Source organism: Vulpes vulpes, chromosome X (genome assembly GCF_048418805.1).
Source record: "Vulpes vulpes isolate BD-2025 chromosome X, VulVul3, whole genome shotgun sequence".
Taxonomy (NCBI): Eukaryota; Metazoa; Chordata; class Mammalia; order Carnivora; family Canidae; genus Vulpes; species Vulpes vulpes.
This window is the reverse complement of record NC_132796.1, coordinates 53,301-76,373: the sequence shown is the minus strand read 5'-3', so window position 1 is coordinate 76,373 and position 23,073 is coordinate 53,301. Positions and strand designations below refer to the sequence as shown.

At 69.1% G+C, this 23,073-nt stretch overlaps 1 protein-coding gene across 8 annotated transcripts in view; it reads right to left on the bottom strand.

Annotated features, from left to right (window-relative positions):
• The window catches only part of LOC112908960 (cohesin subunit SA-2-like), a 43,711-nt gene that overhangs the window by 1,327 nt on the left and 19,311 nt on the right, over positions 1-23,073 (bottom strand). For 3 of the 8 annotated variants that reach the window (XM_072743993.1, XM_072743994.1, XM_072743999.1), the window contains 23 exons: positions 22,676-22,749; positions 22,446-22,569; positions 19,940-20,038; positions 18,593-18,672; positions 15,457-15,564; positions 14,177-14,288; positions 13,453-13,567; positions 11,539-11,642; positions 10,513-10,605; positions 10,307-10,396; positions 8,786-8,992; positions 7,760-7,836; positions 7,377-7,464; positions 7,200-7,280; positions 6,618-6,710; positions 5,341-5,503; positions 4,673-4,818; positions 3,547-3,648; positions 2,278-2,429; positions 1,631-1,765; positions 1,210-1,388; positions 1,034-1,142; positions 523-613 (listed from right to left, as the gene is read on the bottom strand). In XM_072743993.1, the coding sequence (XP_072600094.1) occupies positions 523-613; positions 1,034-1,142; positions 1,210-1,388; positions 1,631-1,765; positions 2,278-2,429; positions 3,547-3,648; positions 4,673-4,818; positions 5,341-5,503; positions 6,618-6,710; positions 7,200-7,280; positions 7,377-7,464; positions 7,760-7,836; positions 8,786-8,992; positions 10,307-10,396; positions 10,513-10,605; positions 11,539-11,642; positions 13,453-13,567; positions 14,177-14,288; positions 15,457-15,564; positions 18,593-18,672; positions 19,940-20,038; positions 22,446-22,569; positions 22,676-22,749 (2,622 nt within the window). Of the gene's footprint in view, positions 1-522; positions 614-1,033; positions 1,143-1,209; positions 1,389-1,630; positions 1,857-2,277; positions 2,430-3,546; positions 3,649-4,672; positions 4,819-5,340; positions 5,504-6,617; positions 6,711-7,199; positions 7,281-7,376; positions 7,465-7,759; positions 7,837-8,785; positions 8,993-10,306; positions 10,397-10,512; positions 10,606-11,538; positions 11,643-13,452; positions 13,568-14,176; positions 14,289-15,456; positions 15,565-18,592; positions 18,673-19,939; positions 20,039-22,445; positions 22,570-22,675; positions 22,750-23,073 lie in introns of all 8 variants that reach the window. The other 5 variants (XM_072743997.1, XM_072743998.1, XR_011998220.1 and 2 more) reach the window with 4 other exon arrangements.

The following is a 23,073-nucleotide window of genomic DNA, read 5'->3' as shown; positions in this document are numbered from 1 at the left end:
GGTCCAAGGGCCCCCAGGGCCGACACACGAACCACCCCCCACACCCCCAGGAGCCTCCGGACCAGTCTCAGAGCCACCCCAGACCCGCGGCTCTTGGAGGCGTGACTAGAGGACAGCCAGGCAGGAGCCAACAGACCTGCCGAGGACCCCAGGGCACCCCAAGCCCAGTGTCTGAAGCCCAGCAGGCCAGGGCACGGGGACCGCCCCTTGCCAGCCTGCAGCCCCTAGGATCCTGTGTGGGCCTGGAGCGCACACTGGGTCGGCTCAGGGCCTGACCCCCCATCCCCCTATCCGGGAGCCTCAGATAGTCCGAGCGGCAGACACCTGGTGAGTCCTCCGACCAGAGCCCAAGTCCCCTGCGAACGTGTGCAGGGACCTGCTCCCACCCACCCTGGGCGCGGAGGCCACAGTGTCACCCAGGACCCCAGGTGGGACGTCCCTCTGAGCAGCCTGGGATGGGGGGGGCGCAGGCAGGAGAGGCAGCCCCACGTGGCCACCGCCCAGAGGCCCAGCGGCACCAACCTCCTGGACAGAGATGCCCTCCACGTCCACGTCCTCGTTGGAGGAGTTCTCAGAGTCCTCGGATGACAGGAAGTCCACATCAAAGATGTCCCTGCCAGAGACCAGGGGTGGCCCGTTTCCAGGGAGACCAAGGCAGTGCCCCAGGGGACTGCCGTGGACGGAACATGTGTGGATGGCCGCCGGAAGGCAGGACAGGGAGACACGTGGACAAGGCACGGTCCCCAGGACGTGGGCCCCAGCGGCAGCTCTAACACGGTCACGTCCCCAGTGTTGGTGGCGCTACGGGCATCGTGGACACTGCTGTGCAGCAGGGGGATGCGGGAAGAGCAGCGTGCACACCTGCCTCCCGCCCCCGACAGCCCCATCCCTGCTGCACACCCAGGCGGGCCCCCCGTCAGGCCAGCATCCCGTCGCAGCCGTCCCCAGGCCCTGCTCTGGGACACAGCCCGGCAGCCCCGCACCACCCCGCACCACCCCGCACCACCCCGACGCAGGGCCGCGGCGGCCTCACCTCTTGGGCTTCCGCTCCTTGGAGGAGCAGCTTCTCGGCTCCCGGTCCCCCGCGGCGCAGCCGGCCAGCGTGTCCGGCGTCCAGGTGGAGCACGTCCCCACGGGCAGCTCTGCAGGCCGGGAGCTGTCAGCCCGGGCCCCGCGGCCACCCCTCCCCGCCCGGGCCACCCTCCCCACCTTGGGGCCGCTTGCTGTCCTTGCATATGGCGTCGAACGGGTTGGCGGCGGGCTCCTCCTCCCCCTGCACCACGTAGTCCGTGCGCATCAGGGACTTGCGGTAGGCGAGCATGGGGTTCATGTCCCCCTCCCCAAACACGGGCACGCCCTCAGGGATGGAGTCCTGGAAGTGGGCGAGTCTGCGGGCAACGGGCGTGGTGGGGACGTCAGGGGACACGCCCCCGGGCACCCCGCGGTCCGTCCCCTGCTGGGCTAAGGGCCCCGGAACCCCGCGGGAGAAGCACCCTGCGGCCGCAGGGCGATCCTGCAGCACGGACCCCAGCAGCGCAGGCTCAGCCCGCCGGAGGGAGCGGCGACCCTCAGCCCGGGTCATGCCCACCGAGAACCTCCCGGGGCCTCAGCCCGGGGCCTGCACACTCACGCGGCCGCGCGCTCCGCGGGCGGGATCTTGCACGAGAACTCGGCCAGCACGAGCAGGAAGCTGAGGTTGGGGAAGCGCTGGCGGGCCTCCTCCTCGGGTACCGGGGACTCGGAGAAGGCGAACGCCAGCCCGCGCCTGGGGACCGGTCCCGCGGGAGGTGGGGCGGAGGGCGGAGGCAGTGGGGCATCAGGTGGGGCTCCCACGGGACGGGTGGGGTCAGGTGAGGCTTGGGGGGAGGGCGGGTATTAGACGGGGCATAGCACCAGGTGGTGCTCATTGGGGCAGGGTAGCTGGTGGGGGTCACTCCGGGGACAGGGGCCGGTGGGGTCACACTGCAGACCGATCAGGTGGGGTCACAATGGGGACAGGGGTCAGCGGGGTCACGCCAGGGACTGGGGTCAGGTGGGGCTGGGACAGGGATCGGATGGGGACAGGAATCGGGTGGGGGGTCACACTGGGGACAGGGTCAGGCGGGGTCACGCCCGGGAAAGAGGCTGGGCAGGGGTCAGACCTGGGATAGGAGTCAGGCAGGGTCATAATGAGGCCGGGGGTCACAAGGGGGCAGGATGGGACACCCGGGAGCACAGCAGCAGGTGGCACGGGCCGGGGCGTGGGTCGGGCAGGTCAGGGCCCCTCCCGGCATGCACCTGTGGATCAGGTGGGCGGCGTCGCGGGCAGAGTCGAAGCCGAGCGTGAGCGCGAAGCGGCGGGCCAGCAGGCGGATGGAGTAGAAGGGGCCGCAGATGAACTCGATGGGGTCGGAGCCGAGGCCGTACGTGTCCACGTGCTTCTGGAACAGCTGCGGGAGCACAGGGCCGTGGGGCAGGGGTGCGGGCGACCCTGCGGCCCAGCACCAGGCGGTGGCCCGGCACATGCTGGGCCGCGGGGTGCCGCGCCCGGGAGCGCGGGGGGCGCCGTGTGCGTGGGGCGTCGCGTCCGCGCCTCGTCAGCGCTACGAGGAGGCACAGCGTGGCCTTGCGGTCGCCGCAGTGGGGCGCAGAGCGCGAAGCCGGCACAGGAGCCGGGGACTTGCGGCCTGTGCCCCCCGCCCCGGGCACTGACGTTCAACAACACCTGGAGAAGCAAGCGTCTCCTGCGCCCCCCTCTGCGCCCCTCCGCCCAGGGCTGTCTGCAGGGGACCCTGCAGGGGCTGGGGGGGGGGGACGAGCACGGCGGCACACACCGCTACCCACGGCGGGATCTGTGGACGCCCAGGCCGCGGGTGACACCTGCCCCGCCCTCCCCGGTGACCACAGGCTCCACGGGAAACCAGTGAGACGTGGCAGGGGCCTCCGTGGTGGGGACGTGGTGCCAACGTTGCACGCTTGCCCTGGGGAAGCTCCGCATCACTGTTGAGTGTCGGGGGTGTGCACGGTGAGGTGAGTGGGTGTCGCGAGTGTGCACAGCCCTCGGGAATTGGAAACAGAGGCCACGTTCCGGAACCCGCGGGGCAGAGCCCGTGAGCCAAGTGCCCAGGGAGGGGCCCGCCCCCACGCCCACAGTCAGCACCAGGGCCAGGACCACGGGGGCAGCGGACGCCCCCCAGCCCTGCCAAACATGCGTGGACACTCAGCCCGGGGTAGAGACGGGACCCCCGTCCTTCCAGAAGCCTCGCATGTCGGCGGCCCCACGTGGGTGCACAGAGCCAGAACCAGGAGAAGGGGCGGACGCGCGGTCTTCTGAGACCCCAATGCCACGGACGTCCACGCGGCCCGCGCTCGAGACCCTCCCCACGCATCTGAGTCGCCCCTGGTGATAAGAGGCAGACAGCCCCGGGTGCGAAGCAGGACCGATCGCACACCAAGCCCGGTGTCCGGGTGGAGGGGTGTGCGCACGGCTGGGCCGCGAGGAGCAGCGGTGCCGTGGCGGGGTGTCCCCACGATGCGGCCCGCGCCGGGGCGCCGGGAGACACTCACCTGCTGCAAGCACAGGAGCAGGGACAGCGCGTTGCGCAGCCTGTCGTTCTGTCTCGTCCTCGTCATGGTCTCCTTGATGATGTCGCCAAAGTGATGGTAGTGCTGTGAGCCACACGGAAGCCGTCAGCACCGCCCCGCCTGCGTGCCCACGCTCTCCTCGCCATGTTCCAAGGGACACGCTCAGGCAGCCACGCACCTCGGACCCCAGGCTCCCCGGGGCCTCCTGGACGGGGACCCCACGGTGCGCTCAGCACCACCTGGGAGGGGGCACGCCCCACATGACCTGGGGCGCTGGTCCTCGCAGCCCCTGCGTCCCGTGAGCCTCAGGCCCACGCGGGGTGAAGATGGGGAAAGAGAAACAGCGTGGCACATGCCAAACTCGGAGTCAAAAAGGGATCGAAACCGGATTTCTCACAAATGACCCCGAACGTGGGGTTCACGTCTCTGTCGTACTGAACACCAAAAGGAGGTCCCGACGGAGCGGCTTCTGGGACCGGAGATGTGGTGACTGTCCACCGCGGCCGCCCTCCGTGCATGCACCCACGCGGGTACCCGCCACTCCTCCACCGCCCGGTCGTCCGTCTGTCCACGCAGCCATCCATGTGCCCACCGACTCATCCACATGTCACAGCCTCCCCTGCCCATCCGTCCGTCTACGCAGCCACCTGGGCGTCGTCCACCCACTTAGCCGCCGACTCCTCCACCAGCACCTCCCCTCGCGTCTGGGCGTCACGCGTTCCTCCATCACCGGCCCCCGCCACGCGGTCGTCAGAACCACTGCCCCCACCGATCCGGCGCGGACGGTAGTGCCTCGGCTCAGCCCGGCCCTCGCTACGCTCACACTCACTCTCAGGGAGGAAAGTGCCAACAGCGGTGCTTCCGTGAGCCACGGGCACAGCTTGAAAACCCAGGACACGACGCCCCAAGTGAAAACGCACCCCAGGGCCCAGCTGTGGGAAGAGGCGCTCGTGACACAGAACACGCCCCCGAGACACCAACACACCAACGGGGACGCCGTCCACACGCACACATGGGCTCCTCCGGGGGAGGACCCGGGTCCCAACGGGGAGTCCGGGAGTCCGTGGGTACTTGGGTCGCCCCCAGGTCTGGGCAGCCGCGCACACACCTTCAGGTAGAACTGGTACACGGCGGCGGCCGCGCTCATCTCCAGCACGTTGCACACGATGAGCTTGCAGAACACGGCCAGCATGTTCCTCCTGTGGAACAGCTCGTGCAGCTCGTCCGCGTCCTCCTCCCTGTACACTCGGCCACCTGGGGACACAGCCCGCGCCCTGCCTTCCGCCGCCCCTGTCACGGCCCAGCGTGTGCGGGCAGGGGCGCAGCGGGGGCCCGCATCGTGTCCGGGGACGGGAGCCGGGACAGCAAGGGGGCAGGGCCACCAGTGCACACCCCGACCCCAGGGTGCAGGCACAGACCAGACCGGGAGGGCCGCGGGCCCCTGCATGTCCGGGTCCTGACCGCCTGCATGGACAGGCCCCACACCCCGCCTCACCGCGCGAACCACAGCGACACACGCCCGGGGATGCAGCTCCAGAACCCAGGGGGCACAGCACCCCAAGGCCCATCTAGGCTCCCCCAGGGCCCTCCTGCCCTGTGCCCTCGGGCTGCCCCCAGCTCTCTCCCCTCCTGCCCCCCGGCCCTCTCCTGCCCTCCTGCCCCTGGCTCTCTCCCAGCTCCCCCCAGGCCCCCTCCTGCCCCAGGCTGCCCTGGCTCCCTCCAAGTCCCCCCCCCACTGAGGCCCCCCACGTCTCCCCCAGGTCCCAGGAGGCTGACCTGCGGCTCCCGCGTCCTCCAAGAACACGTGCTCCCTGACGAAGGTGAGCAGCTTGCACTGCAGGACGTGGTCAGGGACGAAGAACAGCAGCCCCAGGCCCGTGTCCTCCTCAGGGCCCTGGTGGCTCAGGATGAGCAGCAGGTCACACAGCAGGATGAAGGCCTGAGGGGGCGGGGGGTGAGGGGGCGCCCAGGGACAGGACCCCACCCCCACAGGGACCCATCTCGTGTGCCGCCCACACAGAGCTCCCAGGGCATTCAGCACCCAGCGCCCTCACCTGAACCCCACCCCGCAGGCACAACAGGCCCAAGTGTGAAGGTACGGATGGGACCAGCACGCGGGACGTTTGGGGACGTCAGAGACGGGCCGTCACATGCCGGCGCTCAAGGGTGACAGCAGAACGATGGGACACGCAGGCGGGACGTGCGCACGCTGCACTCATGCAACACGCAGTTGGGACACAACACATGGGCAGGACACACACTGCACATGCAACATGTGGTCAGGACATGCACACGCAACACGCGGGCAGGACACACTGCACATGCAACACGTGGTCAGGACACATGCAACACACGGTTGGGACACACACACAACACACGGTCAGGACACGCTGTACATGCAACAGGCTGTCGGGACATGCACACAACACACGGGCAGGACACACTGCACAGGCAACACGTGGTCGGCAAACGCACATGCACAACACGCAGGTGGGCACGCACACCCCGTACAGGGACAACACACGTGCGGGACGCACACCCTGTAACGTAACCCCCGTCCACCAGAAACCCAACACAGGGCCGCAGCACGTGCCGCCGACGGACACCCGGGACCCACACCCCACACACGGACGGCGATCAGAAACGTCCCCAGCACCCGGGCAGGAAAGGCAGGCCGAGGCCACCACCGAGCCCCACAGACAGGGGGCCGTGACACACCTGGTGCACGGGGTCATAGGACAGGGCAATGGCTGCCGAGGGACACACGCCCCCCCCCCCCCCGTAGTGAACGGCCGCGCACGAGACACGCTTTATCCACAGCGGGACAGTCTCCCGAGTGGACACCAGGAGCCTGGACCCGCATCGCCGAGCCTTCACCCCTGCTCCCCCGCTCGTGCCCCCACAGACTCCAAGCGCCAGAGCCACCAGAGGCGCAGAGGCACCTCTGTCCACGCCCGGGGCACCAGCAGGCCACCACCTCGTGGCAGGCTCCAGGCAGCTGGTGTGGCCTGTCCCCATGTCCGGCCCCCACGGTCCCCCGCGGCCACACTCACCTTCTCGCTCAGCACCTTGCTCTGGTGGCTCAGGTACACGCGGCACGCCAGGCAGAACTTGAGCAGCCGCTTCCTCAGGTCCAGGAGCGCCTCCTGGGGGCGGGGCGGGGCCTCCCATCAGCGCGCACCTGGCCCGGACCCCCACGCCCCTCCCGTCCTAGATCTCCTTTCCCCATCTGCCTCCCCACCCTCACCCCACATGCCCCCCACCGCCACCGCCCCTCCCCATCACCTCCATCACCCCCCCATTCTCGCCCCACTGCCCTGTGCTGCTCAGGACCAACTGAGGCCTGCGCACCCCCAGGGAAGCACAGACATACCCCGGAACCTGTCTGGCTCCCCACGTGGGGACTGGTCAGCACCAGGGACCGAGGTCTCCGCCCACAGACACCCTTGCTTCGTGGGGTGGGTGCACAGGGCGCTCGGGCCATGGCCCCAGGCGGGCGCTCACATCACAGCCCCGGAGCCCCACCAGCCCGGGACGACTGACGACGGGGCCTGTGCCTGCACCCACACCCCCACACCCCGCCCCCCCCCACGGCTGCAGAGCACAGGCCCCACCCTGTCCACGCCTGCACCCACCTGGGACGGCAGCCGGTCCGTGGCCGCCACGATCTGCCACAGGAGCGCGTAGTAGGTGCACTGCAGCGCGCAGTGGACGACCTGAGGGGCGCGGGCCGTCAGCCGGGAGCACCGTGCAGGGACCCCGAGCCGGCCCGACCCCCTCCCGGAGCACTGCGCCCGCGCCCCGCCGCTCACCTCCGTGGGCAGGCTGCCCTGGTGTCTGCGGAACGTCAGCAGGCTGTCCATCTTTTCGTACAGGTTCCAGCCGCTCAGGTCGTGTGTGCTGCGCACGAGGCCCACGAGGCGTCTCAGCACCCGCCTCGGCCCCGGGGTGAGCCGCTCACGGCGGTCGGTCAGCGGCCTGGGGCTGAGGGACCGCCCGCGGGGACACTGGGGGCACCCTCCCCACACGGCGGGCGGGGGCTCCGTCCACTACGGTGTCCGGCCCCGCGGGTGAGGCAGCCCCAGCTCCCGGGACGTGGCTCAGCCCCGGGCACACCCATGGACACCCCGCGGCGCTGTCCCCCCCTGCTCGTGGTCAGGCAACAGCCCGAGGGCACAGGCCGCGCGCCCCTCACCTGTAGAAGGCAGCCAGCCTCCGCAGCGTGGAGCAGATGCGCCCCATCTCCCCGTGTCCCAGGAACAGGCCTTGTTTCTGCGGGGCAGGGAGAGCACGCGGGGTGGGGCGGACCTCGCACGGCCCAGGCAGCCTCCCCGGGCCCGCGCTCCCCCCGCTGTCTGTCCCCCACTTCGGAAGGCAGCGCTGGACACTCCCAAAAAGGGAAACTGTGTCACAGCCCATCCCGCGTCCAGCTCGCCGGGAGACACGGGAGACCAGAGGCCACCCCAGAGACGGGGAGGCCGCTGGCCAGCGGGGCCGGGACAATCCGGGATGGGCCAGCTCCCTGCACCTGCCTCACACCCCGTGAAGAACCCGCCACCCAGGACACCTTCCTCACTCCGCAGCTGGGACAACAGGCGCAGAAGCGCTTGCAGCCCCCTAGCACCCCAGGATCAGGGAGGCTCCGGGCTGCGGAACTCAGAGCAATGTGGACTCCTTATGTGGTAACGGGCCAGCCCGGGCCACACCCCCGGCCCACAGCTCACGCGGCCCTCCGCCGTCTGCGTGGAAGTTCCACCGGAACGAAGCCCAGTGACGTGCTGGCTGAGCTGCTCTCATACAACCGCCAGGCACAGGACGGCCCGGCAGCTCCTTACACACCAGTGCCCGGTGGACGCAGGCCAGGGCCTCCGACAGGCTGTGCTCCGGGGGCTTACAGGGCTCCCGCGGGGACAAACAGGCCACTCTGTCACCCCCCGCCAAGCGTACACGCTGCCAGCAGATCGGGTGCAGCACCAGCAGTCGGGGCTCGAAGGGGAACCCGCCCTGCATCCCCAGGGTCACACTGGTGAGGTCACAGAGCTGACCCCTGACAGGTGCACACTTTATAACACTTCAACAGGAGAGCACGGAGCCTCAGTACCCTCATTCAGCACGGGGTCCCCACCTCCACGCATTTCCCCAAGCCCCCCCCTACACCCCAACATCCGCACCACCCACATCACGGCCCACACGGAGCCCCCAAAGCCCCCGCAGCCCGCACCTCGTGTTGGATGAACACGTCCAGCAGCGGGGTCAGCACGTCCACCAGCATGTCGACCAGCCGGCTGCAGGCGGGGGCAGCCTGGCCGTGGGCAGAGCCGCCCTCGTCACAGTAGGTGCCGTAAGCGCGGGCACAGGCCTCCAGCACCGCCACGTCCGAGTGCCGCTGCACCAGGCAGTCCAGCTCGAGGAGCGCCGCATCCAGGTACTGGGGGGCGGGGGAGCAAGGGCTGGTCAGGGGACTGGAGGGGGGTCGAGAGGGCCACTCAGGAGATTGAGGGCGAACGTGCCAGCGAAAGTTCAAGAGATTAGGGAGGAGGTCATGGGTTGAGATGAGAGATCATGGAGTCAAGGACGAAAAGTCAGCAGTCAAATGGGGAGCTGTCAGGGGTCACAGGGTCGGGAGATGAGGGGTGGGGTGGAAAATCACAGGGTTGAGCGATCAGGGGCTAGAAAAAAAGGACCAGGTGGAGCCCAGGGCAGGGGGTATGGGAGCAAGAGAGGATGCTCATAGGAGCTGCAAACATAGGAGTCAGGACCCTGCCACTGGGTGGGAGACGGCTGACCCCTGCAGGGTGGACAAGGAGGAGGAAAGGAGCCCCCACACCTGACACCGCAGGGAGGGGGATGCAGCCCCCTTGTCTAAATGCACAGAAGCAGGTGTGGCCCTAGCAGAAAGGGTGTGGACCTGGAGGAGGAGGGGTGTGGCCCCAGGGAAGGGGCCGTGACCCAGGGGAAGGGTAGGGCTCTAGGGAAGACATCCTGGTCCCAGGGGACACAGACACAGACTCAAAAAGGTGTGGCCGCAGTGAGTGGGTGTGGCTCTAGGGAGTGGGCGTGGCCACAGGAAAGGGGTGTGGCCTGGAGAGCTGCGGGGGGAGGGGCGTGACCTAGAGGAGTAGGAGCGTGGCCAGGGCAGCTGTGGCTCTAGGAAAGGGGCGTGGCCTGGAGGCATAGGGGCGTGGCCAGGAGGGCAGCTGTGGCTCTAGGCAAGGGGCGTGGCTTAGCGGAGTGGGGGCGTGGCCAGGGTGGCTGTGGCTCTGGGAAAGGAGGCGTGGCTGTGGTGAGTGGGCGTGGCTCTCGGAACGCGGGCGTGGCCCCAATGAAAGGCTGTGGCCCAGAGGAGGCCTGTGGCTCTAGGGAACTGGGCGTGGCCCAGGAGGGCTGCGGGGGGAGGGGGCGTGGCCTAGAGAAGTCGGGGCTTGGCCAGGAGGGCAAGTGTGGCTCTAGGCAAGGGGCGTGACTGGTGAGTGGGCGTGGCTTAGGGGAGTGGGGGCGTGGCCAGGAGGGCCGCTGGGCTCTAGGAAAGGAGGCGTGGCCGCGGCTGGTGGGCGTGGCCCAGAGGAGTGCTGTGGCTCTAGAGAAGGGGCGTGGCCCGGAGGTGAGTGGGCGTGGCCCAGAAGGGGCGCTGCTGCTCTAGAGAAGGGGCGTGGCCCGGAGGAGGAGGAGGAGGAGGAGGCCCGCTCCCCCCCCACCCCCGCGAGGCCGTCCCCCTGGGAGGCGCCCGGAACCGGGCACTTACGGAGCCCAGGCCGTCCATGTCGTACACGTCCAGGTTGCAGTACTGAGGGATCTGCAGGAGGGGGGTCACCTTCTCTTTGTCCGCTGCAAACTGCCCAGAGAGCAGGCGTGACGCGGAGCGTCCCCAGCGCCCTCCTGCAGCCTCCGGACCTGCCCTGGAGCCCCCCAGCGCCCGCTCCCGGCCTCGGGCCCTTCACCACTCGGCACCTTGGACAGCAGCCGGGGCAGCACCTTGACAAAGTGTCGGCTCATGTTGGCATGCTCGCGCCAGCGGCGGGTCCCGTCCACCTCCCTGGCACCCTGCAGGCAGAGCATGCATGGCCTGAGCCCACGGCCCACACGAGTCCCGCAGTGGCCCGGGGACCTGCTCCCACGTGACCAGGTCACACGCGGGCGGCGCTGCCCGGAAACCGAGGACAGAGCTCCGGATTGCCTCTGGTGTTGGGTTTCCAGGAAAGCGTTTCCCTTGCAGGGAAGCCATCAGGACTGAGTTGTCTCCCGCAAGTTCACACCTCGCGGTGACCCTAACGCTGCAGGGCTGGTGTCATAACAATGAGAGATGAGGGCACAGAGCCGGACACGTGCACAAGGGAGAATGCGACAGCCAGATGAGGATGGAGGCAGAGACGCGGCCACAGCCCGAGGATTCTAGGAGCTGGAAGAGGCCGGAAGGATCCTTCCCTGCAGCCCCGGAAGGACCCCGCCTGCATCTCGGTGGTCCTGCCCGCCCGGGCTCAGACGTCTGGTCTCTAGGACTGCGGTGAGCGCTTAATTCCCATGGCTTTATGTCCCCTGGGACACCAGAGGCTCACATGGAGGCAATTCAGAGGCTGGCCGACACACTGCCGTGTCCGGTGTGAACACGGCAGGGGGCAACTGCGCAGGGCCCTCCCCGGGGAGGCAGGCGGCAGACACGGACCAGCTGGCACACGGCCTGGCAGCCGGCGGGAAGGGTGAGCGGGAGCCACGGGCACGGCCAGCAGCACCTACCTGGGCGGCCGGGAGCCCCGCCCGCAGCGCCAGCGGCCGGGTGAGCAGCCAGGGTGGCAAGCGCAAGGCTGAAGCGCAGCAAGCGGTCCCCGGCCCCGGGCAGAGCGCGGCAGGGCTGAGGCAGGCGCGGGCACCCACAGCGCCCCCGCGCGCGGGCCTCCCAGCAGCGGCACAGCAGCCACAGCGCAGCGGTCAGCACAGGGGAGGAAGCGCATCCAGGCAGGGGGCAGGGGTGGCACTGACTTTCTTGCCCAGGCGGCGGCCAGCGGGAGGGCGGCCCTCGGCAGCCTGTCTCACGGCGGCCACGAGGATCTCGATGAGCACTCTTTCCTGCTGGCTCGTCAGCGCTGCGGGGACACGGAGACGGGGGCAGGTCAGCCCACGCCGACCCTCACTGGGTCACGGAAGCTTCTGGACTGATTCACTGCTGAGAGGCCTGGCTGGGCCTGGCCCGGGCTCGGAGCACGTGCGGAGCGAGAGGCTCCTGGGCACAGCAGGCCCCGACCCGGCTCACGCACTCAGCGGTGTGCAGAACCAGGGCCAGCCCTTCCCTCAAAGTGTGCACACAGCCCTGGGCCGCGTTCTCACGGCAACCCCTGAGCCACCTCCAGCGGCAGGCGGCGGCCCACCCGGCACCATCCCGTACCCTGGGACTCGGGTCTAAAACCACACACTTGAGGAGACACTGTGTTCACTGGCTGCTCCGCAGGGACTTTCACCCCCCAAGGTCACAACCACCTGGAACCTCAGAACAGGAGCTTGTGGGGAAACTGGACCTTTCCAGGTGTGACTAAGTGAGGGTCTGAGCTGAGCTCGTCCTGGACCAGGTGTCCCTGCATCCAGCAACAGGGGTCCTCGTAAGAGACAGGAGGAGCCACAGATGCACAGGAGGAGCCCCGTGAGGATGGAGGACATGGGAGGGATGGGCCACCAGCCCGGGGAGGCCTGGGCCCCAGACGCTGGAAGAGGCGGGAGGGACCCTCCCCGGAGGCCCTGCCCTGGACCTCAGACTCTGGTCTCCAGAGCTGGGAGGGGACGGATTCTTGTTTTAAGCCCCCAGGTTTGAGGTCATTTGTCACAGGCACCGCGAGAACCTCACACCCGGGTCCTCCTGTCCAGTGTCCCACATCCTGTGATCGGTGCCACTATGAGCCCCGGGGGCAGCAAAGGCCCACGCTCAGGGTCAAGAAGCTCAGAGACCCCATGGCGGGGCCTGGAAACTTGAGTCAGAGTAAAGGAGGTGCCCCGGTGATGAAGGAACGGGCCCCTCCGTGACCCCCGGGAGCGTGGTGGAGGCTGCTGGCCCCGCCAGGAAGGGGACAGGCCTGGAGGCCTCAGCCATGGCTCAGGGACTCCAGGCTTTAGCAGAGGACACTTGTCTTCAGCAGGGCTGGGGGGGGGGTCTCAGAGGGCAGGGCCTCGGGTGGGGCTGCGGGCCGGCGTCGGAGGAGGGGCGGTCTCCTTGGGGTGGTGCCCAGGGGCACGGGGTGGTCTCAGAGGGGCGAGCCTGCCAGGGCTCATTCACCAGGCAGCTGCCCACACTGCATCCTGACCGCAGGGCCCAGGCTTTGATCCCCTTGCAGGACAGCAGCCGCGGCCACTGTCCTGCGGACCCCAACTAGAGACCGGGGAGCCCCCCGTCAAGGCCTGAGGACCCTTCGCCCCAGGGGAGCACGGCATGTGCCCCTCCCCCTGACCAACCAGTCAGGGAGCAAACGCTGCACAGCAGTGTGGACAGGGCCGCTAGCGCCCCGTGCCGCCCACTCGTATCAGTGACACCGTGGACAGACGCTTGGCAGGACGGCGGGGGACCGCAGAGATGACACGACATGGGAGGAGGGGCATGGCGGGACACAGGCAGACAAGGACACGCAACACGAGGTGGGGGCGGGACACAAGGGGGACTGGAGCACATTGGGACACGAGGGTGATGGGGATGGCAGGACACGGGGACATGGGGGAACGGCAGGACACAGGGACACAACAGGACATGGGGGGACAGTGGGACGTGGGGAGGATAGCACGGCCCGGGGAGGACGGCAGGACAGGGAAGGATGGCAGGACACGGCAGGGACGGTGGGCCTAGGGGGACGGCAGGGCGGCCAGCAGGATCACGGGCCCGGCCCACGACTCCGAGCAGGCTCTGGCCACGCTCACCTTGGCGCCCGCCGCGCGGCTCCAGCAGCAGGGCCGTCATGCACTCCCAGTTGCGCACCAGGGCGGGCGCTGCCTCCCACAGGCCGTCCACCAGGTACGGGACGTGTCTGTGGAACTGACAGGGACGTGCCCGACGTGTGAGAACGGGACAGCGGGACAAGTGAGACATGGGGCAGGGGCGACACGCGATGACGACACGGGGCACGGAGGTCATGTGACGGTGGCACAGGGCAGGGAGGACAGGACACGCAACAACACGGAGACGAGAACACACGACGACGTGGGCAGGAAGCTCATGTGGTGGCGACACGGGGCAGGGAGGACACGCAATGATGACATGGGGCACGGAGCTCACGTAATAACATGGGAAGGACACGCGATGACAACACAGGGCAGGGAGGTCACGTGATGACGACACAGGGCACGGAGGTCATGCGATGACGAGCAGCAAGAAGAACACACGATGACACAGGCAGGAACGGCCCCCTCCCGACCCCCCCATGCGCGGACACGTGAGGACACAGCAGGACAGCGACCCGGCGGCCCGAGTCCCACGCGCCACAGCAAGGCTGTTCACACGGGAAGCAAGGCCCGGCCCAGCCCACCTCCGGGCGCGTGGTGCGGGACACGGCACGGAACTCGGGCTGCGGGGCGGGACCCAAGTCCAGGTCCCTCGTGTGGCTTGGACGCCGCATCCCCAGGCCCCACGCTGCCGCGCCCTCACCTCACCCTGCAGGTAGAAGTCGATGAGCGTCTTCATGTTCTGGAGGTTTCTGTCAAACTCGTCAGGGGGCTCTTGGCCAAAGAACCCTTCGTGGGGCGGAGGGGCCAGGAGCCTAGGGAGACGAGAGAGGGGCCTCAACGTCGGCCTGGGGGGCCCCAAGCACGCGGCTGGGCCTGGGTCCTCGAGGCTGGCCGACCTGCACCCTCACCAGCACGCGCCACACCGAGACCCGGGGAGCAGGGCTACCAGGACCCGTGGAGGAAAGTTCTAGAACTGACTTCTGCTGTCCGAGCTGCCGGTCAGCTCAGGCCAGCACTGGGGAGGGAATGAACAACCAGACTGAGGTCCTGGGGACCTCAGGTGACCTCAGGGATGGGGGGCTCAGGGGACCTCAGGGATCCCAGGGATAGGAACTTAGGGGATCCCAGAGACAGGGGGCCTCAGGGGATCCAGGGGACATCAGGATCCCGGGGACAGGGGGCCTCAGGATCCAGGGGATCCAGGGGACAGGGGGCCTCAGGGGACTTCAGGGGGCCTCAGGATCCAGGGGACCTCAGGGGTCCAGGGGACAGGGGGCCTCAGGGGACTTCAGGGGGCCTCAGGATCCAGGGGATCCAGGGGACCTCAGGGATCCAGGAAACCTCAGGGGCCTCAGGGAATCCAGGAGACCTCAGGGGATCCCAGGGACACAGGGGGCCTCAAGGGATCCAGGAGATCTGGGGGCCTCAGGGAATCCAGGGGACCTCAGAGAATCCCAGGGACAGGGGGCCTCATGGGATCGAGGGGACCCCAGGGGATCCCAAGGAGAGGGGGTCTCGGGATCCAGAGGACCTCAGGGGATCCCAAGGATAGGCGGCCTCAGGGAATCCAGAGGGGATCCAGAGACAGGGGACCTCGGGACCTCAGGGGATCCCAGGGATACAGGGGGCCTCAGGGCATCCAAGGACAGTAGACCTCAGAGGATCCCAAAGGCGGGCGCCCTCGGGGATGGGGTCCACCCACCAAGTCAAAGCAATCCCCGCGTAGACCTGCCTCTAACAGGTAACCAGTGAGCCTGCGTGCGGTCACGGGCGCGACTGTGGAGCAGCGTTCTTCTCCCGTGGCGCTCCCGCCCGTCCCGTTCTGTCCCCTATACAAAGCCCTGGCGCCTGGCCTGCCCTCCACCCTGCACCTGCGGGCCTGCAGCTGGCGGGACGTGGGACACGGGCTGTGGGGCCCACCTCTGAAGTGCCGGTGACGTCACAGCACCGGGGACAGCAGCGGGCAGGCGCCGCACTCACCTCCTGCAGATGAGCTCGCCCGCGGCCGTGGCCATGGGCCTGTAGGCCGCGTACACAAACTGGAACAGGAACACGTACTCCATGGCCGAGAACACGCCCACGTAGTGCCTGGGGGGACGTGCTCGTGAGCCCCGGGCCTGCACGCGGGGCTTCCCCACGCGTCTGCACGAGAGGCGCTGCCACCAGGGCCCTGCCTCACACGCCTGTGCACGCGGGGCGCCGCGCTCCCCTCCAATCCCCTGTTGGGCCAGCGGCCCCAGGCGCAGCCTCCCCTACACGGGGCCCCTGGGAAGCCAACGCTCACCCACGCAGCCACATCCCAGGACGTGAGCCCAGGCCACAGGGGAAGATGCCACGAGAGCCGGCCCCAAGCGCGGGATCCTGGGAGGCCCGCCCCCAACAGGGCCGCCGGTCCTGGGCCCTTTTCCCTCCAGCCCCTGTGGGCACCGCGGCCTCTCCGGGGTGTGCCCCCGGCCCACACAGCGCTCCTGGTGCCAAGCAGGCGCCCTGCAGGGTGCACTCGGGGGGAGCTATCAGGGGATGAGGGTGGGGGACACCCCGACACCACACGGGGGACGCCACGTTGTCCAAAGGCGCACGTTGAGCCCACGTGTGGCACCGTGTCCGCCGCAGCGCAGCCGTTTGCCGACAGCCCCTGGGCGCTGCCAGAAGCAGCAGGAACAGGGCAGGGGACCTTGGGATTCTGGGGACACGGGGCCTCAGGGGATCCAGGGAGGCCCCAAGGGCAGGGCAAAGACCCCGAGGGCACAAGAAACCCCAAGGGCATGGGGGAGGTCCCAAGGAGGCGGGGAGACCCCACGCAAGTGAGGGGTACACCTGCACTCGCCCGCGGGCACCGCACTCAGCAAGGAGCACACTCCGTGGTTCCGAGTCGGCCCCGTCCGAACCTCAAGCCCCAAAGCCACGCGGCTCCACCCAGTGTGGGGCACCCAGGCCCCTGCCGTGACCGACCCAGTGCACTGGCACCTGCCTGTGGGACAGGCACACAGTGTGGCCCCAAGACCTGGAGCCTTACCCCCCGAGGCCCGCGAGCTGCCATCAGAGATGCAGCTGGAAGGCCTGGGAGCAGGACCGCCAAGGGTGACAGAAGACGGACGTGCATGTGGGAGCCAGGCCCAGCAGACGCACACTTGCACACTTCCTCCCCGTTGTAGTAGGCGGAACCCCCTGATTAGACGCGGCCCACCCCCAGGGAGCACAGGCCAACCTATCCGGGAGCTCCTCAGCTGGGATCCCACGCAAGCTGCCGCCACCCGCAGCACCCACCGACGGGGAGCAGCGAGGTCGACACGAGGCTTCAGCCGTTGCCACTTCCTGGCAGGCGCGTGCAGCTTCCAGCTGTGGACTCGCCGCAGACCCCCAGCCATGACGAGCCCCACGCGCGTGTCCAGCTTCAGTCCCAGAGCCTGCTCCGCGTGCCCCAGGGCCACCCGCCACCGTGCAGGCCTTCAGGAGGGCTCCCCTCCCCAGCTCGCACACACGTCCTGGGACGTCCCCACCTCTGCGACAGTGAGCCAATTCCCACCAGGGCCTCCTTCCACGTCCCCACGGCCCCGTCTCCCTGCAGGATGCTGACACAGCAGCCACGGGAACAGCACAGAGCAAGACACGCAGCCAGTCTGGGCCGCCCGCCCTCCACAGGGCAGGAGGCAGAGGCCCCCACCCGGGGCTGGAGGGGCCCCCATAGCCAGGCCTGCGGTGCCCCTGGAGGACACGGCACCTGAAGGACGCAGGCCCGGCCGCGAGACGAGCGAAACGGCCTCAGGACGCGATCTGAGCACGGCAGAGAGGCCCGAGGTCACGGCCTCCCCTTCACGGCCGCCCTGCGCCCGGACCCAAGGCCTCCAGCACCTTCTGGATCCCCATGCGAGTGCGCTGCCCGCTGCCACCAACACCAAGAGAATCATGGGGTCCACTGGGGGACCTGCCGTCCCTGCCCACAGGCTCGTCTGGGTGGGCAGGAGAGGGCCCACAGCCCGAGTGCAGCCGCGTGCTGTGCTCAGGACAGGCGGCTCCAGGGCGTTGCAGGTGCTCCTCCCAGGACCCGGGCCAACCCAGGTCGCGTCGCCCGTGGGCGTTCTCTGTGCACACCGCGGTGCGCTCTCACGTGCCAGCTCGTCACCCATCTGTGCTCCTGGGGGGCGCAGGGGGCATCCTGCCAGGTGCGGGTGGCACCGGCCTCCATGGGACCACAGCATGGCACGCAGGACGCCTGTGCCCATCCCCAGCTCCAGGGTACCCGTGTGCGCGGCAGCAGGACACACGGCCACCGAGGATCCGACACCCAAGTGGCCTCACGCTGTCCTCGGCTCGGGGCATGCCGGCAGCATGGGCAGGCACGCAGCCTCTGGGGCACAGCATGTCCTCCCAGCACCCATCCTGGCGTCTACACACAGGGCCAAGCAGGAGGACGTGACCCGTGTCCCTGTGTCCCCGACACGCCTCACATCAACATCGGACACCTGACTCTCAACAAGGAAGCTGCGTCCTGCAGGCGCCTGACATACAGGGGAACAAGCACCCATAGTCCCGGCCTAACACCTCACAGGGATCCAGGAGCTTCCAGAAGGTTCTGTGGGCCGGGCCGGTCGCTGCTGCCTCCTGAATCCAGCCCCTCTGTCTCCTCGGAGCCCCTGACACACAGGCAGCAGCGGACGGGGGAGACTGGGACCCCAGAGGGAACCCCACACCCGCGAGTGCCAGGCCAGGCCCGGGGTGACCTCAGGTGACCCAACGAACCCTCCCCTCGGATCTCAGATCTGAGCCAGGACACTGGTGACAATTCTTCAACCTTGCAGGAGTGCCCGCCGCCAGAGCCCGCCCACCCGGCCCGCCCTGCGCGGCTGGCCCCGCCCCATCTGTGCATCTGGCCCCGCCCCACCTGTGCGCCTGGCCCCGCCCCATCTGGCCCCGCCCCCATCTGTGCATCCGGCCGGCCCCGCCCCCATCTGTGCATCTGGCCCCACGCACCGGGCCTCCCACGCCGCCGGCCCTGCCCCCGCCCTCCACCTGTGCGCCTGGCCCCGCCCCTCCCATGCACCTGGCCCCACCCCCGCCGGCCCCGCCCCTCCCACGCACCTGGCCCGCCCCCCCCCCCCCCCCCGCGGGCACTCACTCGGAGATGAGCCTCAGCAGCTGCATGCACTCGGACGTGATCTCTGGCTGCTGGTCCTGCGTCATGGACAGGATGCGCTTCTGCGGGAGCAAGACCGCGCGCGAGCACCGTCTGCGTGACGTGACGCCGCGGCCCCGCCGCCCCCGGAGCCGCCCGGACGCCCACGGCGGCGGCCGACACGCAGCCTGGCCCCAGCGGGCCGCGAGCTGGGCCGAGAGCCGCCCCCAGGTGCAGCCCTGCCTTGGTCGGGGGCAGGTGCGCTCCCCGCGGTCCCCAGGCCGTGCGCTGGGTCGTGCCCTCGTGTGGGCGCCCCACACCCCGGGTCCGCCCAGACGCCAGCACCCGCCCCTGGGTGACACCTTAGGGTCCCCAGACTTTGTCCCTCGCAGTCACCTGCTGCGGGCGCACCGTGACAGGGAACGGGCGCAGGAAGCTGGGACGCGGGGCCTAGGCCTTCGGGGCCACTGGTCGTCAGACCCCAGCCCTAGAGCCAGCAGACAGGAGACCCGGCCCCAGACGCTGCCACTCATCAGGTCCCCGGGGGTCGCAGACCCAGGACTGGGACCTTCTGCCCCCAGACACGACCGCGCCCTGAGGAGGCTCAGTGCCCTGCACACCCCGGTGCTTGAAGCTGGAGGGTCTGAGAGCCCATGGGTCCAGCACAGCAGCCCCCGCGGCCTCCCTGCACCTGCAGCACAGGTGCGCCCGGAGCTCCCAGATGGTGCACACGATTGTGCCCAGGCTCTCCCTGGCGCCCACCCTTCTGCAGGCGTGACGTCACGTGTCCTGACCTCCCCTGGGGGGTCCCCAGGTCAGGGACGGCTTCTATCAGGACACGACCATGCAGGGCTGCTGGGCGCCTGCCCTCGCCAGGTTCCTGCTCAGACCCCGCTGGGGATGCTGACAGGGTCAAGGACCAGTCGCTGTCCCGCACTCCCCCGAGGACGGGCGCCCCCGCCACGCACACCGGCTCCGCACGTCCAGGGTGCACCTCCATGGCCCGACCCCCACCCCCAACCAGCCACACGTCCTGGGTCCTCCCCTTGTGGCTCCCGCGCCCATGATGGAGGTCAGCACCCCGCCTGCCCCCTGGGGGTGCGCACACCCCACACCCTGTTTCCAGGCCAGGGCGCACGTCTCCGGAACACAGTGACAGCCGGGCAGCTCAGCCGGGGGCTCGGACACCCCAAGACGCTCGGGGCTCACCTTCGCAGCACAGCGGCCTGGGCACCCGGCCCCGACGTGTGCCACACCCTGGGCCCCCAGCGGCTGCTGCGCGCGTCCCGTCCACACGGACACCGAGATGCCTCGGAGGAGGCAGCAGCCAAGACGCAACACCTCACGCACCTTGAACTTGTGGAAGAAAAGCCCCAACTTCATGGCCGACTCTCGCTTCTCGTAGAGCGCCTTCAGCGCCAGGATGCACTTCATGCGCACGTTCGCGTCCTTGGGGACAGAAACGGGGCGGGTCACCGCAGAAGGGCGGCCGCACCCCCACACTCTCCCGCAGACGCTTCCTCCGCCACCACGCAGGCCCCCCGCAGCCTGAAACAGTTGAGGCGGGCCCTGCGGCTTAGCGACCCCCTCGCGGGGCACAGATGCCTTCTGGGGTCTGAACTGTGCACCCCCAGGTCACAGGTTGGCCCCCGCGCCCCCAGGACCTCCGATGGGGCTGTTTTGGGAGGTGGGGTCTGTAATGGCGGGACAAGGCTGCCAAATGAGGTCAGTAGGGTGGGCTGATCTCATAGGACGGGGCCCCTATAAAGAGACAGGAGGACGCAGACACACGGAGTGGAACGGGCATGTGAGAACACGGGGAGAGCTCAGGGTCTCCATGCCCAGGACGGAGGCCTCGGGTCACGATCTCGGGGTCCTGCACTGAGCCCCACGTCAGGTCAAGGCTCCCTGCTCAGCAGGCTGTGCTGCTCCCTCTGCCCCTCCGTCACCCCGGCGTGTGCCTGCTGGCCTCCCTCAAATAAACAAATAAAATCTTAAAAAAAACAAGAAGCAAAGAAACAAACACCCGCCTGGCCCAGCACACCCAACGGCTCCGCGACCCCTGCACCCCACACGTTCTCTGTACAAAACTAAGCGGGTCCCTGAGGTCGTCTTGGGGCTAAAGCCGCACGTGGGCACTGCAGGGCCTGAAGCAGGACACAGGCCCGCGCCACACCGTGGCCCCACGTGGGGTGAGGCTGCCCGCAGGGGCGCGGCGGGCGGCCTATCAGGGAGCGCACGTCCTCCGCACCCAGGGGTCACCCTGCGGGGTGCTCACCGCGCCTGGGGCCGGCGGGGCCTCTCAGTGCCTCCCGGAGGTCTCCACCCCCTAAGCAATGCGGGGCACAGTGGGGGCAGCCCCCCAGGACCCGAGAGCACCCCACACCCCCACGCACCCCGCTGCCATGACAGCGCCCACGGCCGAGCCCCGCAGGCCCAGCGTGGCCCCAGCGGCAGCCCTGACGGCCTCCTCCCTGCACACCTGGCTCCCGTGGCCCAGTGCAGTCACCGTGCTTGTGGCCGCACACTATGCCACACCCACTTCCACACCCCACAGGGGAAAAGCAGAGAAATCTGCTCCAGGCCAATGTGTGTTACCCCAAAATCCATAGGTTAGCTCTCGACACCCCCAGGGGATGGTATGTGCGGGTGAAGCCCCCGGGAGGGGACCGGTCCTATGGGTGGAGCCCCTGGGAGTGACCAGGTCCTAACGCTGGAGCCCCCCGGGGAGGGAACCAGGTCCTAAGTGTGGAGCCCCAAGGAGGGGCCCGGGTCCTAAGTGTGGAGCCCCAAGGAGGGGCCCGGGTCCTAAGGGTGGAGCCCCGGGGAGGGGCCCGGGTCCTTGTAAAGGACGAGCCCCAGAGCACCCCCTCGCCCCCGGCTCCAGGCGGGAGGCGCACCGTGAGCCAGGGATCAGGGTTCCCTCCCGTCGGGTCTGCGGCCCCTGGACCCGGGACAGCCCAGCAGCGAGGACAGGGAACACGGGCTGGGCAGCCCCGCGGGGGGTCCGCCACCGCCACGTGCCCCAGCTCAGCCCCAGGACACAGAACAGCTCACAGTCCAGCCGCCTTGCCCTTTCCCGCAGAAACAAACCCGTCCACGCCACAACCCAAGACCGCTGCCACGCGTGGCCGACCGCCGCCCTCCCACCCACGCCGTCCACGGCAGCACGCCACAGGCAATCGTGGCATTCGTCTCAACACCGTGATGAGCCACAAGCTCGTAAAACTCCACGCACAGCGGAGGACCGCCCGTGGGGCCTTGCCTGCAAAATGCGCGGAGCAGCGGAGCTCCAGGGGTGCCCCCAGGCCTGCCCCTCGCACCCTGGAGGCAAGAGCCCCAGCTCGGGAGTCACACGCAGGACAAAACGGCTCCGGAAACGGGATCACAGCCACGGGTGGGCACAGACAACTCCCAGGGCTGCGTCACGGTCGCTGCCGCCCGGAAGGCGTCTGATCAGAAGCGCCGACCAACACTCGTTTGCGTCTGTGACGGGATCAAAGCGCCCCGGCGGCCGCGGGAGCCCCGCCTTTGCTGTGCGGGGACGTGAGCGCGGGGTTCAGAGCTGCGCTGCCGAGGGCCGCGGCGGTGGCCCAGTGTCAGGCCGGGTGAGGACTGAGCTGGCCGCAGCCGGGTGGACCGGGACCGGGACCGGGCGGGCTACGGGGACGCAGGCTGGGGTCACCTGCGGACGTGGCCGCTCCGTGATCCTCTGCGGGGGGCAGACGCGATGCAGGGCCACGTGCCACGTCCGCAGGTCTCCCGAGGACCCGCCGTCAGGCCCAAGGACGGCAGCGCGGAGAGCCTCCCCACGACGCTGGGCTCCGGACAGACGGCGAGGCCCCGGCGCGCGCACCTTGTCGTACAGCATCCAGCCGATGTACTTCAGGTAATTGTTGTCCAGGAACATGTCTGGGTACAGGCGGATCCAGCAGCCCAGCTCCCCCATGCAGATCACCCGGATGTCCGAGCTCACGTCCCTGGGAAACGAGCGAGCGCGTCACCCGGCGGCCGGGCGCGTGGCAACCCGGGCTGAGCGAGGCTAGGTCACGGCCCGGGGCGCGGGGCACGCGGGAAGAGCCTTACCGGTAGCGCGGCACAAACGTCCTTTTAAAGAGTGCGCAGATGATGTTGTCGATGGCCATGGGCTTGTTCTGGAACTGCGGTGGCACAAGGACGGGGGGCGCTGGGCGGGGCACTGCAGGCCACCACAAGCCGCGGCTGGGGGGCGGTCACCCCTCGACATGCGTCTGCATCCTCTACGCTGACCAGCCTGCGCCACTCGCTGCGGACCGTCCCACCCCCGGATCTGGGCCTCTGGGGCCGCCTCGCACACGCTGACCATGCACACACGTGGGCGTACAGGGCAGGGGTGAAGGCGCTGGGAGGAGGAGCAGGAGGGGAGAAGGGGTGCAGGGAGGGGAGGAGCAGGGTGCAGGGAGGGGAGGAGCAGGGGTGACGGCGTGCAGGGTGAGGGTGGGGGA